At 42.0% G+C, this 18,403-nt stretch overlaps 1 protein-coding gene across 2 annotated transcripts in view; it reads left to right on the top strand.

The window, feature by feature from the left end:
• Positions 1–17,089, top strand: part of arap2 (ArfGAP with RhoGAP domain, ankyrin repeat and PH domain 2) — a 114,523-nt gene extending 97,434 nt beyond the window's left edge. For both annotated transcript variants that reach the window (XM_042069621.1, XM_042069620.1), the window contains exons 26-33: positions 504–621; positions 3,725–3,853; positions 5,032–5,168; positions 9,779–9,861; positions 11,380–11,415; positions 12,041–12,104; positions 14,740–14,862; positions 15,338–17,089. In XM_042069621.1, the coding sequence (XP_041925555.1) occupies positions 504–621; positions 3,725–3,853; positions 5,032–5,168; positions 9,779–9,861; positions 11,380–11,415; positions 12,041–12,104; positions 14,740–14,862; positions 15,338–15,925 (1,278 nt within the window). In that variant the 3' untranslated portion in view covers positions 15,926–17,089. The remainder of the gene's footprint in view (positions 1–503; positions 622–3,724; positions 3,854–5,031; positions 5,169–9,778; positions 9,862–11,379; positions 11,416–12,040; positions 12,105–14,739; positions 14,863–15,337) is intronic.
• The last annotated feature ends 1,314 nt before the right edge of the window (positions 17,090–18,403 follow it).

Here is an 18,403-nt window from a genome sequence, read left to right as displayed (position 1 = left end):
CTTTCTTTCTTTCTTTCTTTCTTTCTTTCTCTCTCTCTCTCTCTCTCTCTCTCTCTCTCTTTCTTTCTTTCTTTCTTTCTTTCTTTCTTTCTTTCTTTCTTTCTCTCTCTCTCTCTCTCTCTCTCTCTCTCTCTGTGTGTGTGTGTGTGTGTGTGTGTACAGTAATGGCATCCTCTCTACTTGTGTGTGATTTTTTTGTGCATGTGCAGGTATGTCTGTGGTCTGGTACAAATCTGCTCAAACTAGTTGTGAGTGTGTGTGTGTGTGTGTGGGTGGGTGTGTGTGTGCGTGTGTGTTAACCTGAGTGTATGTGTGTGTCTGAGTGCGTACCGTCTCCTTGTCAATATTACCTCCTGGACCCCCTGGAGTTTGAGTTCAAGCAGAGAATGTTTGTGCTGACAGCTTTGACGTGTCACTTCCTGGAAAATAAAAGCCAAAAAAAGATGCCATGAGTTAGCTGATGCCCTTGCTAATGTTATTGTTATGGGTCCTTCTTGTGACAGGTTTCTCCCACAATGCACTCTGTTGAGCTGGCCAGTTGCACCCTGGGAATGAAAGGCCTGAAAGGGATGGACGAGGAGCTGTGGACCACTTACGAAGTTCTTGACAACGGAGAGCTGGGTAGGCTTTCTTCGAAAGGACTGCGTGTGTGTGTGTCTGAGTCTGTGTCTGTGCCTGTGTGTGTCTGTGTGTGTGTCTGTAGATACATGTGTGTGTGTGCATCTGCTATTGCCTGCATATTACAGACAAATTAAATTATGTGATTGTCTATATAAAGTTCATGACGATGTGAAAGCCATTATTAAGACCTGAACCTTAGTTGTGTCTCCTTGAAATCTACAGAGAAGAGAGGTTTGTGTGTGTGTGTGTGTGTGTGTGTGTGTGTGTGTGTGTGTGTGTGTGTGTGTGTGTGTGTGTGTGTGTGTGTGTGTGTGTGTGTGTGTGTGTGCTTACGTGCGTGTCTGTCAACATGAAGGATTAAATTGCCACCATTTCCCCCCCCATACACACACACACACACACACAGGATATCATCTCTCTCTATCATAATAGTGATGTTGATGGATGAGGGTGTGTGTGTGTGTGTGTTTGTGTGTGTGTGTGTGTGGCTTTGGTTCTGTTAATGGACAAGCTGTAACTCAGACTGACAGCTACAAGTGATTTCCTGCCCTCCCTTGTTGTCCTTTAGTATTTCTTTTGACTATTTTGTATTACCAGTAGGTTTCATCTAGTGTTTGAAATGCATGACACAAAGTTGCAAATGCCTTGAGTGTGTCTGCCCATTAAGAATACCTTCTGACAGCTTTTACGATACTGAAGACTGTGTGCGTAAGTCGGGCAGTGGGATGCCCACAGCGTACTGTATGTATTGTAACGCCTCCAATTATCACCACTTTCGTTTGAAAATTCTAAAACAACGATGTTTTTCAATATTTCAAAATAACATTTGATAAATGAACCTTACATTTTTCAGTAGCCATGGGTGTGTAGATTTGAACAAAATCTATTTTGGTTCTTAACGGGAGCATTTACTGCCTGAAATGTCTGATTTTGTTTACCACGCTCGGAGGTTAATGCTGGCCTGGTGGGTCGCCTATTTACGCCGTTTCAACAGCACATGAACGGTTAGACCGAGAATTCTCGTCATGAAATTAAAATTCCACTGGAGCTCCAAGCGGATGTGTACACACAGCCTTAAAACACTGTTTACAGCTCTTCAAGTCACAGTAAAATTTTGCCACATAGCTAATTTAGATACACCTATGGTGTGGGTGCTTGCGTTTCTTTAGGAATCCGCCATCTTGGTTTGTATAGAAATGCATATTAAGTGACCCATACACGCAAGACGGCGGAAATACGAGACCGACGGTAATAGGGGGAGTTCCGATATCATTGTCAGTGAGCACACCATCAGTAGCACACAAATACACACACACACATACACACACACACACACACACACACACACACACACACACACCTGTACACACACTTGGCTGTGGTGTGTGTCCATAACGATACAGGTCATCCTTAATGAGAATTAGGATGTCGCCATGTGCCATTACAGTATGTGTCTTAATCCCCTGTGTCTTGTCACCATTCATCTCAATTCTGACTGGACTGTGAACACATTTCCCCCTCACACCCCTCCCCACTCTACCCCAAACCAAACCACAGCACAGCACGAGGCCAAGGCCCTGTCCCAATCACAACCATAGCCTACCCCACTTAACATGTCTGAGGAGTCTGAAGTCCTGGCTAGGAGGTGGGAGCTCAATGATCCTGCTTCTCTACTGTGCTAATGAGGCCTAGCCCCTTGATTTACACCTTGTCTAAGATGCACACAGACAAGTGTGATCTACAAAAAAGAAAGTGGTCATTGAACTGTCATCTGCCAGCCAGCCAAAGCTCATTTCTGACAAACAGATTTGGCGTTGTTCACGAAAACCTTTAAATGCTGCCCAGCAGTTGAAAAGAAACCTCCCAGCTCTACAGCCTCAAATGGTAGGCCTGTGGGCTGATGTGTGACCCATTTAACTTCTGGGAAATTCTACAGATGCTCCTGAGCTAAATGATATCCTGTCAGCCCTCTCATAGCTATGATTGCACAGCACACGAGAGACAAAGCCACTGATGGAAAGGGGAGGGGGTTGAGGGGTGTGGGGTGCTTGCGTGGCGGTTAAGTGTTTCTGCAGATATTTAGTGGCAGAGCAGGACGATGCTGAGAGATTGTCCCAGGTCCCTCTACTTGTCTCCCCCCCATTAGAAATTAGTCATGTGTGGTAGAAGACCATTTCTCATCCCAAAGAACTAGAGATGAGATGTGATTGTGTTGATGAAGAAGCGGAAGGGTGTGTGTTTTTGTGTTTGTGTATGTGTGTGTGTGTGTGTGTGTGTGTGTGTGTGTGTGTGTGTGTGTGTGTGTGTCTACGTCTGTATTTGTGCGAGTGCGCACACGTTTGGTCCGTGTTATCCTGTTCACAAATGAGAGCTTGATAATGGGTCTATTTTGCACATGACTGTGTTTTGTAATCATGTTCAGATTTGCTTAGGATAATTGCAAAATTGAAGTACATAATTATAAAAGTGATGGAAAGGGGGCAGGGAGGGAAAAAATTAGCAAATGGTTTATAATGGGATTGTGTGTGTGTGTGTGTGTGTGTGTGTGTGTGTGTGTGTGTGTGTTTCATGGCGTTCCCAGCTGACACTAAGCATTACACTGTGGTGATGTGATGCTAAGCACAGTTTTGGGACAGGGTAGTGAAGGAAGCAAGAAATTAAATCCAATATCTATGCACTCATCCGTGAACATGCTTTTTCTCACTCACTATGTAAACCACTAATGGGCTTTTTCCTGTAAAAGACTCCATTTTGTCTGTACATGTAAGTTTACGTTGACATTAATGTCAATTAGTAATTACATGATTTGAATCGTTTAGCATGGTAAGGTTATAACATTACATTAGAAAGGCTGAGCACTGTCATATTGTCCATATGAAGATGTTTTCTGCTTAGAGGCATTTGTTAACAGTGGAGTGCATGTGGTTACATGTACAGCTCTATTTAAATAGTTGAGAAGAGGTAGAGAGGTAGGGTTGAGAGGAACATTGTTTTTAAATGATATGAAATATGAAAAATGATATGATATGAAATGAATACTTTGCTTTCAAGTAATTAGTCATAATAAGCTTAATCTACTGTTTGCTTTTTATTTGGAACTCAGAGAGGCCCCTGCACTACAAAGAGAAGATTCTGGAACAGGTGTTAGAGTGGAGCTCCTTGGAAGACCCCAGCTCTGCATTTTTGATTGTCAAGAAGTTTCCGGTTGCCAAACTCCCCCATGCCCGCGCAGGTACAGCAGTCCAGTACACACACACACACACACACACACACACACACACACACACACACACACACACACATTCCAGTCATCACCCCTCCATCCATGAACATACAGTATCTGCGGTGTCCTCAGCAGGCGTGGCCCTAAATTGGTAGTGGTTGGTCTCCCCTTGTTATCCTATGGAGCCATAGGGACGATTAGAGGCAGGCTTGGCACTCTTGGGTGGACCCGAAAAGTCTCAGGTTGAATTGAAGAAAAAAACCTGCTTGGGTAGAATGAATGAACAACACTCTGTGTAGGTCAAATGCCCAATTTCAAATTGCCCAATTTTCCCCCAGGGGATTAAATAAAGTATCCTAAAAAATATGTTTTACAAGTCTACATATTCCACAGTTCTTTGTCCACTCTAATATTATTTCTAGACATTGTTTTTTAACCTAGCTCACAGTGACTGGCTTCACTGAAAGGGCCCTACCTGCTTGTGATTGTCATCCGTTATCCAACAACTCCCTATTAATTGATTCTTCCAGTACCTCCACTGAATGGAACAGAAATCAATTTGTTTCTGGAACAAGCTGCTTGTGCTTAATGCCGTTCCTCTCCCCGCCCCCAGCTCTGCAAGCCATTAAGCACATCAGAAAGAGAAGACAGTAGGAAGTACCTGCACTTTTAATGGCCTTTTATTGAACAGTGATATCATGTGCAGTGCGCAGCCTGTTTTTACGCCCTAAGAGAGTAATGGCTCAGGGTTTAAGCTTATCCATGTGGAATACATATCTATTAGTCTTTCCACGCCAGTGGACTGAGTTACTGCCATATCCCCTTGAGTACATTAATGCATGATGTAGATATTTATTTATATTATTGCTGGACTGTGTGCAGAGAAGCATTTCTTGTGGATGATACCGGAAAAGCTGATCAGCCTTCTTCTGTCCTTATTGATTTGTGTTTGTGTGTGTGTGTGTGTGTGTGTGTGTGTGTGTGTGTGTGTGCGTGTGTTTGTGTGTTTGTGTGTTTGTGTGCGTGTGCGTGTGCGCGTGTGCGTGTGTGTGCAAATGTGTTGGCTATCATATGTGCATTTGTGTTTATGTGTTTGGTGGATCCTTGTGTGTGTGTGTGGTTTCTTATATATATATGTGTGTGTGTGTGTGTTTACTGTATGCGTGTGTGTATGTACCTTTTCACAGAGAAACTTAAGGACTCAATGAAAGGGGAGCAGGTGAAGTTCAAAGATGGCTCTTCCAAGCTGCTCTCCGGCAACAAGTTCCAGGACCGCTACTTAATGCTCCGAGACAAGAAGCTCGTTCTGTACAAGGACATGAAAGTGAGTCCCCACATTTCTCATTCACTCACACTCTGATAAGCACCCACTGCATTTCTCTGCGCCAGAAAACCACAAATCAAAATAATCACAAGTCGTGCTTTGCCTTGTGCTGTGATAATGAATAAGAATCGTAGTTCTTTTGTTATAAAATTATCTAGCGTTCAACAGCAACGCAAACAGAAAACCAAGCATCTCTCCTCTCCTCTGTTCAATACCTTCATTTACCCACTCCCACGCTCTGCGTGCTCTTTAGCTCCTGCCTTGAGGGTTAGAAAAACTGACTGCAAACAAACAGCCGGCAACAATTAGAGCGCTGAAGCAATGCAAACTCTTAATTGCCTTTAATTGTGACCGCCGCTAGTGTGCATGTAGATTTTGTCAAAGTCTTTTTTTCCATCTTTCCCTTTGGTCAACGATTCCTAAGTCACTGAAACCCTGGGGCAGGTAAAACTTACTGTAGTAGCCATGTAGACCCACTAGGCTGCATAGATATTAGAAAGCTACTGCATTATACTGCACTAATATCTATGCTAGGCTGCACTAATATCTATGCTAGGCTGCACTAATATGCTAGGCTGCTAGGGAATAGAAGCTTTTGGCCACTTGAGGCCACTCCCCACACTGCGCTGGTCCCCCCCGAAAGCCAGAGAGACTGAAAGCAGTTTTGCATAGAATAACTCACCAACTGTTGCACCCAAGATTGCAAAAACAATAGAAAACAAAAACATTTTTGTGGTCTGTTGGTCTCAATGACAATGACATCAACCCAGCCCATAATAAATATAATCGCTCATTTCGAAATGCAGCACCATCTAAAGAAAGATGTACTGTAAATGCAAAAATCTGGCTTTTCGCCAATATCTTGTGGCAAAAAGGTGTAGCCTCATGACATACAGTATGTCATGTAGGATCACCATGACAACCTCTTGACATATGGCAAGTTTTGTAAAATGCTACTCATAGGGGATGCTGTAATGGGTACATTTCTGTATCTCAAGACAGTTTTGAAATTGGGTATGCTTACACTTACACCTCACATCTCCATATGCACCACATTTCCTCACATCTCTTCAAGTTTAATTGGGCTCAAATGCTCAAATAACAAAAAGGCTGTCAACAGCCAAATAAAATTCAGCAGCCAAAGCAATTTTGTGACAATATCTTGTGATGTGAAGGATCAAAGTTAAAGAAATTTGACCTGTTACACCAGTACTACATCCTTTAGATGTACGCTACATTTGGCCTGTTACACCAGTACTACATCCTTTAGACCTACGCTACATTTGACCTGTTACACCAGTACTACATCCTTTAGACGTACGCTACATTTGACCTGTTACACCAGTACTACATCCTTTAGATGTACGCTACATTTGACCTGTTACACCAGTACTACATCCTTTAGACCTACGCTACATTTGACCTGTTACACCAGTACTACATCCTTTAGATGTACGCTACATTTGGCCTGTTACACCAGTACTACATCCTTTAGATGTACGCTACATTTGGCCTGTTACACCAGTACTACATCCTTTAGATCAGGGGTTCCCAAACTTTTCAACCCGCGACCCCCAAAATAACCGTGCCAGAGACTGGCGACCCCCACTATCCCTGGATGTGACTCAAAAAATAAAATAAAATGTGCACACCGGCCATACGCACTAGGCTTATCCAAACACGGGCTTAACGACAACACAAAAGAACAGAGCGGGCCTGTTATGATTTTACATATAGAACTTTACTATATGATAAAAGCAGAATACCTTAGTCAAAAAATAATATCCATGTAACATGAGTGCAACTTTGAAACATAACTTTAATTTCCATTTCCAGAAGAATATCTCAGTCAGGCTAATATCCACAAACTGTTGTAAACATACAGTATATTGTTGCTGTGCAAATTTACATTTTGGCAACTATGTTTCAGCGTTAATCTCATCTAATGAGATGGATGGAACACAGCAAGTCCATTCTTGGTTTAATTGTGGAGACGGCCACACGGAGATCATCCTCCACATTTAGACGCGATCTGTATTTGTTTTTAATATATGTCAGTGCAGAGAAAGTCTTTTCGCACAGGCATGTGGAGCCAAACGGCGTCAGTACGTCCATCGCGGCCTTGGATAGCTGTGGATATTCCCTCTCGACTGAAATCCAGAACTCAGCAAGCGTCTTGGAATTAAAATCTGTCTTTAAAGTGCCACTTTGGGAACCCCTGCTTTAGATGTACGCTACATTTGGTGAAATGGCGTCCATAGAGGACGCTGCAAGTGACATTGTCAAGTGTGACGGTCCCATCAAGACTTATATTTGCCAATATCTTGTGATGTAAAGGTTCAAAGATGACGAAATTAATGCTGAATTACTGCCACAATCTCTGCACACATGTGATCACCGCTTCTGGATATGCCCATGTGCCTCTGCAGTTTGTGTGTTTATGTACAGTATTTTGTAAGTCAGAGGTAATTCATTGATGGCACAGGTTATACTTCAACTGATCTTTGATCTTTTGATACTGATCTTTGCACCTTAAAGGTTTTATCAGCAATTTCAGGCCCAAAAAAGGCCCAAACATAAATGATCACCTTCATCTAATCTTTCCTAACGATCCGCTAGCTGCCTGTCCCATAAGCAGGCCGTCAAAAAACCACGTCTCTGTAGGCAGCCTAGGCTCCGAGATCTGTACACAAAAACAAATGCTACCAACAAGTGTTGGCAACCACTCAAAGGCAAAATAAAGTGTTACAACCAATAACCAACGAGATGCGCGTTTAGGAGAGTTTCAATTGCACTGGAGGGAGTGGGAGGGTAGCGAGCTAGCTCTCTGTTTAGTTTACAACCTTTAAGATACAACCTTTAAGAATGATTTTGTCAGGATAAAAGCTACAATGTCATGTTTTGCCAAATGCTCTACATTCTCGTTTCAAAAGTAGGAAAAGACATTCCCTCCATTTCATAGTAGGAGAACACATGTAAAATTACCACAACAGATGGAAGAAGACTTCACAGCAGCATTTAGCCTGAGGCAATAACTCTCTCTCTCTCTCTCTCTCTCTCTCTCTCTCTCTCTCTCACACTCACACTCACACACACTCACACACACACAAACACAGATACACACACTCACACACACACACACACAAACACAGATACACACACACACACACACACACACACACAAACACACACACACACACAGAGAGACACACACACAGACACACACACAGACACACACACAGACACACACACATCCACACACACATCCACACACACACACATCCACACACACATTCACAACAAGGCCTCCTGGGTGTTTGGAGTGTGCTGCACCAGTTGAGATGTAGTTTGTAAAAGTGTGTGTGGATGTGTTAATAATTGATCTGAGGGAGGTGTGTGCGCGTTGGGTGGTGGGTGGATAGGCAAAGAGGCGAAACCACTCTGAATGAAGGCTGTTCTTTTCTTAATTAGCCTAATGTGCGCCTGCTTCAGAATCTGGCTAATTATCGCACTGGGAAGGTGGAAATTATCAGTCTTGCGGAAATTTAATTGATATTCTTGAAGAATAAATTTCTTTTATTGCTTCTTTAAACTCTGCACCGGGGGAGACTGTTCGAGGGTGTCAGGTTGGAATTGACGTGTGTGTGTGTGTGTGTGTGTGGAGAAGGTTAGAAGTTGTCAACCACGATGAGATGAAAATAATCTTCTGCTCCCCACATGAAGCATCAGTGTCAAGACTTTTTTGTCCGATTGATCATTTTACATACTACAGATTTATGTTTTCACAGGATCATGTTAGATATAACATGTAACACTTATTCAGTTCTAATTCTTTGTATAATCTGCTTCACTTACACTTTGTATTATGAATCACTGTCACACATTGAATGGTTGAGTGAAGCCGGTCAAAGATTAGCAAAAAAGAGGATTGTGACAACAACAGGAGAAAAATAGCTTAAACAGAACAGTAATGTATGAACAGTCCTTCATCGGACGGATTATGAAGACTATGAGGCCTAGTCAAACTATTTTTGTGTGATGCTTTACATGATGTACGTTCACATATGTTAAAGGTGCCATGTGTAAAAATTGAGGTAAAAATATCCAAAAAATGAGCTACACGCATCAAAAGAATGAGAAGAAATAAGGGCGATGGTGTCATTAAAAAAAACGACAAGGTATAGTGCTCCAGAGATATCAACCTGAATTAGCATGCTAAATTACTAGCCACAGCCCGACAGGTGTCATAATACCAGTTTCGGCCATGGGAGGCAGTATGCGGGCAACATAACAGCCAGCCAAACTGCAATACACGTGTCTCGGTTGTTACTCTAGGGTAGACCAACTCACTTTCTGGAGGTATACTGCCCCATCTTTTATGGAATGTGGAGTATGAATTGATTTTTTGGCGGACATTACACATGGCACCTTTAAAGCCTGTTTTCTTGGCCAATTCAAGAATCCCTTTCAAACTACTGTATACCTTAACAACTATGTTATGAATAACATTAATCTAAACATAAAGTAAACATGAGTATGTCCAACATGAATGTGTAATGTCCCACCACTGTGCCTCATAACCAGTGTTATTTTTGCCTTGTTTGTTTTAGAGCACTAAGCCAGAGAGGGAGGTGCCTTTAAAGTCAGTGAAGTGCTACCTGGGTGTGAGGAGGAAGATGAAGGCGCCAAGCAGGTACAGGCTCCAATGAAATAGGGTTGCGTTCCAAACAGTAACCTAAAGAGGCTTTACCCTGAGCACTTGTGATGTCATAATGACCCAGATGGAAAGTGATTAGATGCAGACTAGGGAACGAGCACTCAAGTGAGCGCATGTGGACAGGACCATTAATTCTACCAGGCAACATGGCAGCTGCCTATGCATTATAATGGCTTCAAAAGAGTGGTGGAATGCAAGTGCTATTAGTCAACATTAGTTTGGCCAAATTGAGGGACGTAATGGAATTGCTATGTGCGTTATTAAGATGGATTTTTAATTATTTGTGCATTATTGCTCCGTCCTCTTCTATGCGACTTGCTTTCTCGTTTGTTCCCTGTTCTCCCATCTTCTCCAAAGATGTATAGCACCAACGTTCCGCTCGCAGCGCATCAACGGAACGGGCCTATCAAAATGGCTGCCTACTTCCATTTATTTTACACCATAATACAATTGATTAAATGTAATCACCCCTTAACAAAAACAAATTATTGTATTTTTTTATTCTCTCACTCTCGCTAGGAAATGGGATGTATCGCTGCAGCTTTATTTTGTTTTAATAATGTTGTGTTATTGTTATTCATGGCTTCTGTCAACAAAGTTCCGTTTTTGCAGCTGGGGGGGTTGGGAACAAACAAATAAAACAATAATGTTTCCCCAGTTATCATCCTTCATAATTCTTTGTCTACATGGTTGGAATGGCACAACGTGCAAAGTTAAACGCTCCAATTTGCTTGAGTGAGAAAGAGAGAGGGATAGAGAGGTGTGGCAGGAGAAGGGGAGATGCCATAGGAGGGGATTCAGGGAAGAGTAGAGATGGATAGCACCACATGATGTGGAGATGGTGGAGGTAAGACAAAGAATGATCCCTGTAATCAGTTATATCCAACAGCATACTACATGTCGGCCTCCTTCATTGTTGTAACAAAATGAATATCACGCTTTGAAGCAGACTTTGTATTCTGGACGCTAATTCAGTACGGTTTGTAGATGCAAATGTGATTGCAACCGTTGTCTCTGAGTATGAAAATTGACAAGGCATTCCACTTTACTCATTTACAAGAAAGTCAGAAGATAAGCTCAGGACTGAACTCAAATTGGTTTAGCGGTGACATCAAATGGGCATCTGTTTCTTCACTCAGAAATCTTTAGTAAATGAGATTTGTTCCATACAGTATATTCAAAAAGGTTGTACACCTTTGCTTGCCTGACCTATTTTACACACTTTAATAGGAATGTGGTATTTGTGAAATTAATTTGATTGAAGGTATTTTTTTAATAATAAATGGAGCTGGCAGAGAGCCTCGGTGTGAATGTATATATCTTTGTAATATCATGGTAACACAGTGGCAAAGCCGAGTGAAATAGGCTGCTCTGTTATATTTCTAAATCGATACCAGGCCACTGTCCAACTGTAGCAAATTGCATTGTTTGAGACTCTCTCTCTCTCTCTCTCTATCCCCCTCTTTCTCTCTCTCTTTTTCTCTCTCAAAATAGTTGGGGCTTCACAGTGTTTATGGAAAAACAGCAATGGTGAGTGCAATTCGGCGTCTCACAAATCAGATGGTCGATGACCCTTTTTACCCCTGTATTTCCTCATAAACAGACTCAATGGAGGGGAAGGACACAGGGAGGCAGACAGGGGAAAAAATCAGATCCATTAAGTTTGGGAAATGAGTCAAGCAGCCGAAGGAAATTGTGTTGCTGTGTGTTTCTGCATATTATGGGAGGCGAAGCCAAGCACAGAAACAGCTACGGCTGCTCTTAATATCACAGAAACAGGATGTTGTCCTGGATGTTATGTGAAGTAATGCTTTTGCTGACATGGCCTCTCTTTCAGCTTACCTTACGTAATTGGCCATTTTGATTATTTACCTCATTTTTGTTGATGCTTCCATTCAGCTTTTGTTGCTCATGTCTGTTAAGAGTCATTAGTTCAGCCGTTCTCTACTAAAACTCATATTATTTTGATTCATATATGGTTATTTGTTGTTTCCATTAGGGTGAATTCCTCTGAGTCATTGATTGAATGGAAATGACTTAATTTGTTTGTTTGTTTGTTTGTTAAGTCTCTTGGTGAGTCAAGTTTGTTTATTCATTAAATAATCATCATTGTTCATCATTGCATCTCTTTCCCTTCCCCATTCCTCCATTGCAGGTATTTCTGCTGTGACAGTAAGGAGTCTCGGCTGGACTGGGTCACCTGTATTATTCGATCAAAGGTGAGGTCAGGGTGCTGTCCTGAACTGCCGGAGTCACATCCCTTATCCCTTATCCAGGTTCACTGTGTGCTGATCCTGTAGCTCAGCTGCATGGTGGAGCAGTGGTTAGCATTGTGCTGGTGGACCGGTTCCAATCCCAAAACACTTTGGATAAAAGTTGTCTGCTAAATACCAGTCACACCTTTAAATTCACCTTTAAATGGTGGAGCTAGATGCTAGAAACAACAGAGGCGTTCATTAAAAAAAACCTCTGGCACTACAAATCAAATTACAGCACTACACAGCAAATAGTTTGGGGTTGGAGGATTATTAGCATGTACCCTCAAGTGTAACTTAACTTGAAATGGTATCAGCCAATGTGCCTTAAACAGTTCAAATTTAAAAAAGTTTCTATTTGGAGAATTTATGACAGAGGATCTTCTGTGCAACCTCTCTGGGTGCTGTAAAGGCAAGCCAACACAATCTTAAATCCTGTAGAATGTGCTTTTCTTTCAAAGTGTTTAGACTACTGCAAAATCTTGCTTGGTTATTTTCCAGAAATCTCCTGTTTGACAGAGGATGTCCAAAGCATCGTGGGTAATTCTTTTGACGTCTTGTCGTATATGAACCAGAGTTGAACCATTGCGTCATAATCTGTCAAAAGAAATGTTGCATAAATTGATAAATATTCTATGGATTTCTGCTGTATCACAGACGTTTTTTCCCCTCACATAAAAATAGGCTAGCTTTGTACACACGTTCCTTTAAAGCCTTGTGCTTGTGTGCTTGTTCAGTTCTTATACACTCAGCCTTTAAGAAACAGGCAGGGGGAAAACAGAAAAATAATGCCATCTGAAATGCATGAGAAAAAAAATGTGCAATGAAAGAACAAGAAATGCACCCCAAGTCTCTCTCTTTCTTTCTCTCTCCCTCTCTCTTTCTCTCTCTCTATCTTGTTTTCGAGGTCGGCACTAGCATACATCACATTATCTGTGGAAAGTCTCTCGGCAGAAATAAGGTTGCAGAGACTGCTGCGATCTCGGCTTCCTCACCCTCCCTGGATGAGACTAAGTGCCCCCAGCAGCTAGAGCTGACGAAGCACACACACGTACACAGATTCATCATTCAAATATTAACACACATGCATATACATGCTCATACACATATTCTCTCTTTCACACTCGTATACACACACACACACACACACACACACACACACACACACACTGCGGTTAAATAATGCAAGAACAGAACAAACCAAGGGAGCGGATTGATTCAGATATGTTTTGATCTCTATACCCTCTCTGGCTAATGCTCAACTCTTATCTGCACTTTACAGATCCTCCGTGTGGCTTTTCATAGCTGCTCTCCTCATATCCTCTCACACCAGACTCCGGCTCTGTTTTTTAACAAAAAGGAAAAAAGCGAGGCAAAGACTTTTCTCCCCTAATTCTAGTCGTCTAAAGAAGTCTTCGGCAGGTGCAGACAGTGCTAGTTGCTTTGGTGTCAATGGTGTTTTTTGGCCCTCTGTACCTCAGTAGGCATTCTGCACATCTAAGCCAACATTCGGCACTTTTTGCTGTTTCTTGGACACAAGATGGGGTTAGGGGTGTAAGGTCACACCCTGAAGTGAAGGCCCTGAGCAAGACTTTGTTCTCCTTTCCAGATGCTATCGCTCGCTATATTCCAAGACACATACAGAACCATATTCTGTGATGCAGTTTCCATAGAAACAGAATAGGTAGAACAGAATAGATACAATATCTCTATCTCATTGAAAAAAGAAAAAAAACAGGGTCAGGGTTACGGATGAAAAGTTAGGGTTCAGAGTTGATGGTGTTGCCAGGGCAAATATTTGTGTTCTTTGTGTTCATTTTGTTGTCATTGTTGTTTGTTTGCTGTTTGATTTTGTTATTCTGAGCTTGAAGATCACAGGACTGGCTTGACCTACATGTCTTTCCATGCATGGAAAAGGCAATCCATACCCCCCCACACACACACACAAACAGAAATCTAAACAAGCACAGCAGAGACATACTTTGTTTTCATACTCTGTAAGCATGAGCTGTGTTGAATGAGCAGAGCTGTGTTGAATGAAGATGATGGTGGGAGTCTTTGATCCTTTGCTTCCAGCCTTTTGGTCAGATTTACAAGGACGCTCCACTGACCCATAGAACTGTTACAGTGAACTCCAAATCATCCCAGCAGGAGGACACCATCAGAGGCCTTCATGGAACCCATGGGTTTTGGTTGCTTGTATATGTCCAGCCTGAAAAAGCTTTTCCTTAAATTCATGTTAAATGTCTTTGTGTTTAAAAATGTTTATATGTGAAGGATGGCAAACGAAAGAGCCTTTCAAATCTTCTCCCACAAAGCCCAACCTGAATCTCCAATCATAGCAAGCCCCTTACCATAAGTACTGTATGACTCCAGGCCTGTTGGTTTTCATTTCATTCAACAGTGTCTGTAGACATTCAAAAAGAGTCCATGGGTACTGTGCGTTTACATGGGCAAGGCTGTGTTTTACAGTGTATGAAGCACTCTGCTGTAATGCGTCATAGCAGAATGAATCAGTACTGAATCAGTACTGAACTGTGTTATAACACGATGTAGTGTACATTTTTTTTATTTATTTTTAATTTTTTTGCTTCCACAGCATGGCAGCGACTTTTGGCCCAAAGATGACGTGGAATGGGGAGTGTCGTGCCCCTCTGACATCCGGCAGAGAGCCGTGTCGGCCGTCGGCAGAGGCCCTGTCAAAACCACAAACCCACCAGAGGTGAGAGGCTCACAGACCTTTGCGGTAGCCTCAGGGCTAACTTGTCCTGAAGAGCAGCATCCCTCAGTCCGTCTGCTAATGAGAACAGAACGTTTAGTAGATTTTGGTATCTTATGGATTTGATTGTGAAATTTGCTTTTTGATTATTTTTTGTGAATGCATCTTTAGATATTTAGATTTGCTATTTGAATTTACAAATACAACAATTATTAAAAATTATATTTACCTATAAAGGCCTGATTTACTAAAGGTTTGTGTGTATAAAAACATTTGGAGACCCTGATTTCACCTTAGTTTTATTTTTATGTCCTTGTGAAAATTATGGCCTCTACAAAATGTGTCAAATTAACTCAACAGAGGGTACAGAGTGAGAGTCGTTAGGTGTTGAATTGAAACAATGCTGTCTAAGTAAATACAATAGTATAATAGCACAGAAGATTACGTAAATGTTGACAATAGTATTATTTTTTGTTAGACAAAGAGGAAAGCATCCCTCAACATTTATGGAGGGGACATGAAACCAAGCATTGGTCCGATGGAAACTATTCACCAGCGCAATGCTGCTCTCATAGCACAGTCACTGAAGCAGAAGGAGCTGCCTGGTGTCCCTGACGCAAGACACAAAATGGCAGACAAGGAAACAAACCAGGCTGACTTAACTACCAACATGGAGTTTGGTGGAAAAAGCCAGGCCGACTCTGCGCAAAAGACAACAGGTGGTGCTAAACCAAACCTGCCTGAGCCAAGAAACAAAATGGTGCCCAGTGGAGCCAAGCAACCAAACTCTAAACCTCAAATTCCAGCCGGCGGAGGCCACCACCAGCCGGTGGCCAACCAAAGACCAACCAAAATGACTGCAGCCAAGGAGAAGCAGCAAGAGCCTACTAGAGCTCACTATTCTCCCAGAGCTCTATTGCCTTTGGCAGGGGGAGTGCCCCATGGCTTGGCCCAGCAGAAGAAGGTCCTGCTGGGGACAGCAGGAGGGCAGCTACCCCCCAACCTCCTCAGTGAACTCAGCACTGTCCTCAGCAAAACAGGCCGCAGCCCAAAGGATGAGAGCTGAAGAGCAGGGGGACTGAGCCAGTGATTGAGTAATTCCGTAAAGCAGTGAGGAAGTGAGATGTTGAGTGAGTGCTGTACTTTTATCAAACTATGGAATTGTGAGAATGTGAGCGTTACCAAAAGCTCTTAATATAATATGTATTTTAATAATATTATGTTATTTATAGCCCATGCTCAAATTTTATATCCGTTGTTTGTTATATCCTTTTACCTGAGATGTGTGTTAGTTGATCAAACTACATCACCACAACCCAAGAATTCTTGATGCATGTCTAAGAATGATAGACATATAGATGCATTTTTGGATGTTAATAGAATGGTCAAGATTTTAAGGGATATTGTTTTCTGTGAGCTGTCATTATGTGTGTGTGTGTGTGTGTGTGTGTGTGTGTGTGTGTGCGTGCCCGCGCCCGCGTGTATACCTGTGTGTCTTGTATGATTCCCATGGGTGTGTTTGTAACAGCACACCAAAGAAACCTCAAGTTACACACTACGTTTAAGGCAATGCATTATCATAGAGCAGAGAAACATATATATTGTACGCACTTGTCTCACACTGAGAGTATTGCAACCAGTATGTTTTTGATGATATTCATGTTCAGGATTCATTTCAGTACTTCTGGGGTTTATGAACTTATTATTTCAGTACTTATGGGTGAATGATTATGAACAAAAACATCACTCTCCAGTCACTTTTTTCCGGTCTTCTTGACAAACTGGGAAAGTTTTGTCTGCTAGGTGATATAGCTATTAGAACAAGTTAAACTCATTCCTTATTCAAACACATGTAGGCTTTAGATCTCCATCATTTCCGTCGTCAATGTTTGTGGTTTTCACATGCTGGGAAATCCATTTGAAGATGAGACCAATTTGTTGCCTCCTCCAGTGAATGAAATTCCAATTCATCCGTTTGACTGATGGAATTTACCTTGTTGTATGACTGCCATTTTATTGCTTTCTTGTTTTTTTTTACACAGGAATGATCCATTTTTGGTGTATGTGATAATTGGACATGGTGGCATTAGATCAGTACATGTTAGCACAGTGAAATAAAATGCCTCTCCATAGTTTGTGCTGATTCTCTTGAATTCAATAAACACCTCCTGTTTGTGGGGACATTCTAAATTGGCACTTACTGTGGTTGTTATGTCTAAGTACAGTCTAATGTGTTTTGCTAAGAGGACTTGTCTTTATGTTTATGTTTATGGTTCTTAGTAGATGTTTTTGTCCAAAGCGACTTACAATGACATCAATAAACATTACCGTACATTAACATTCAACTTTAATAGGAGACTTTAATAGGTACAGATGACTAACATTTCGACTCACAGCTCAGATAACATACAGAGGAGAACGTTATGATGACTGAGACTTCAGCTACTTTGTAGTTTTGTTAGAATGACTGCTTTTGAAACCAGACTGCTTAGGTCTACTGTAGTAAGTAGTGTATAGAAAATAGAAGAGCTTGAGCACCTCTTAAGAACCTTCTAAAAGGAAAGGTGAGCGACAAGGCCTATAGTTCTTCACATCAGCTGAATTGAATGTGCTTTTCTTGAGAAAAGGCTTGTTTGAAAGAAAAAGGAACTCCTCCAGACTGATTGCTGTCTCTTCCAGGGTCTCTTTTTTGCTTCATTATTCGTAAACTTTATCTTCATTTTTATCTTCCTTGCACACCTGAGGTCTTCACTTTACTTTGTGTGTTTTTTTGGGGGGAAGGTAACTTTGTTTCTCATATGCAGCAGTTAAACATGGATCAAACAACACCTCAGAAGCTGTGAACACGTTCTGTTGACGTGGAAGTGCAATAGGGAAGTGATACATTCGCCAGCCCTTTACACTCTGAAATGTGCACGAATGTCAATATGGCACACCATGGCATGCGTAACTTTTTCTTTCAGTGTGTGAGAGAGAGAAACAGACAGCGAGAAGGAAGGAGAGAGTGAATATGCTCCCCTGACTTTGTGAAGGGAAGGTCACCATATGGTGCAGTGTGCAGGTACAAGGAAAGGAGTAATGTGATTGAGATAATTAAGGACAGTTACACACACTGCTCTGACTTTGTCTCACAGAGAGGAAGGTCACATCATCTCTCGTCACATGAGGTGTAACAGTGTGCAGATGTGCGACCTTGTTTCTGTCTGAAGTCTTCATGTATGGACTGAAAAGTAATATTTGCCAATGCCAAATGTGCAACCTCGTTTCTGTCTAAAATCATTACGTCAGGGGCAGCCGTGGCCTACTGGTTAGCGCTTCGGACTTGTAACCGGAGAGTTGCCGGTTCGAACCCCGACCAGTAGGCACGGCTGAAGTGCCCTTGAGCAAGGCACCTAACCCCTCACTGCTCCCCGAGCGCCGCTGTTGTTGCAGGCAGCTCACTGCGCCGGGATTAGTGTGTGCGTCACCTCACTGTGTGTTCACTGTGTGCTGAGTGTGTTTCACTAATTCACGGATTGGGATAAATGCAGAGACCAAATTTCCC

This window comes from Alosa sapidissima, chromosome 18 (assembly GCF_018492685.1).
Source record: "Alosa sapidissima isolate fAloSap1 chromosome 18, fAloSap1.pri, whole genome shotgun sequence".
Classification (NCBI taxonomy): Eukaryota; Metazoa; Chordata; class Actinopteri; order Clupeiformes; family Clupeidae; genus Alosa; species Alosa sapidissima.
Note: the sequence above shows the minus strand (reverse complement) of the source record. Positions and strands in the feature narration are given on the sequence as shown.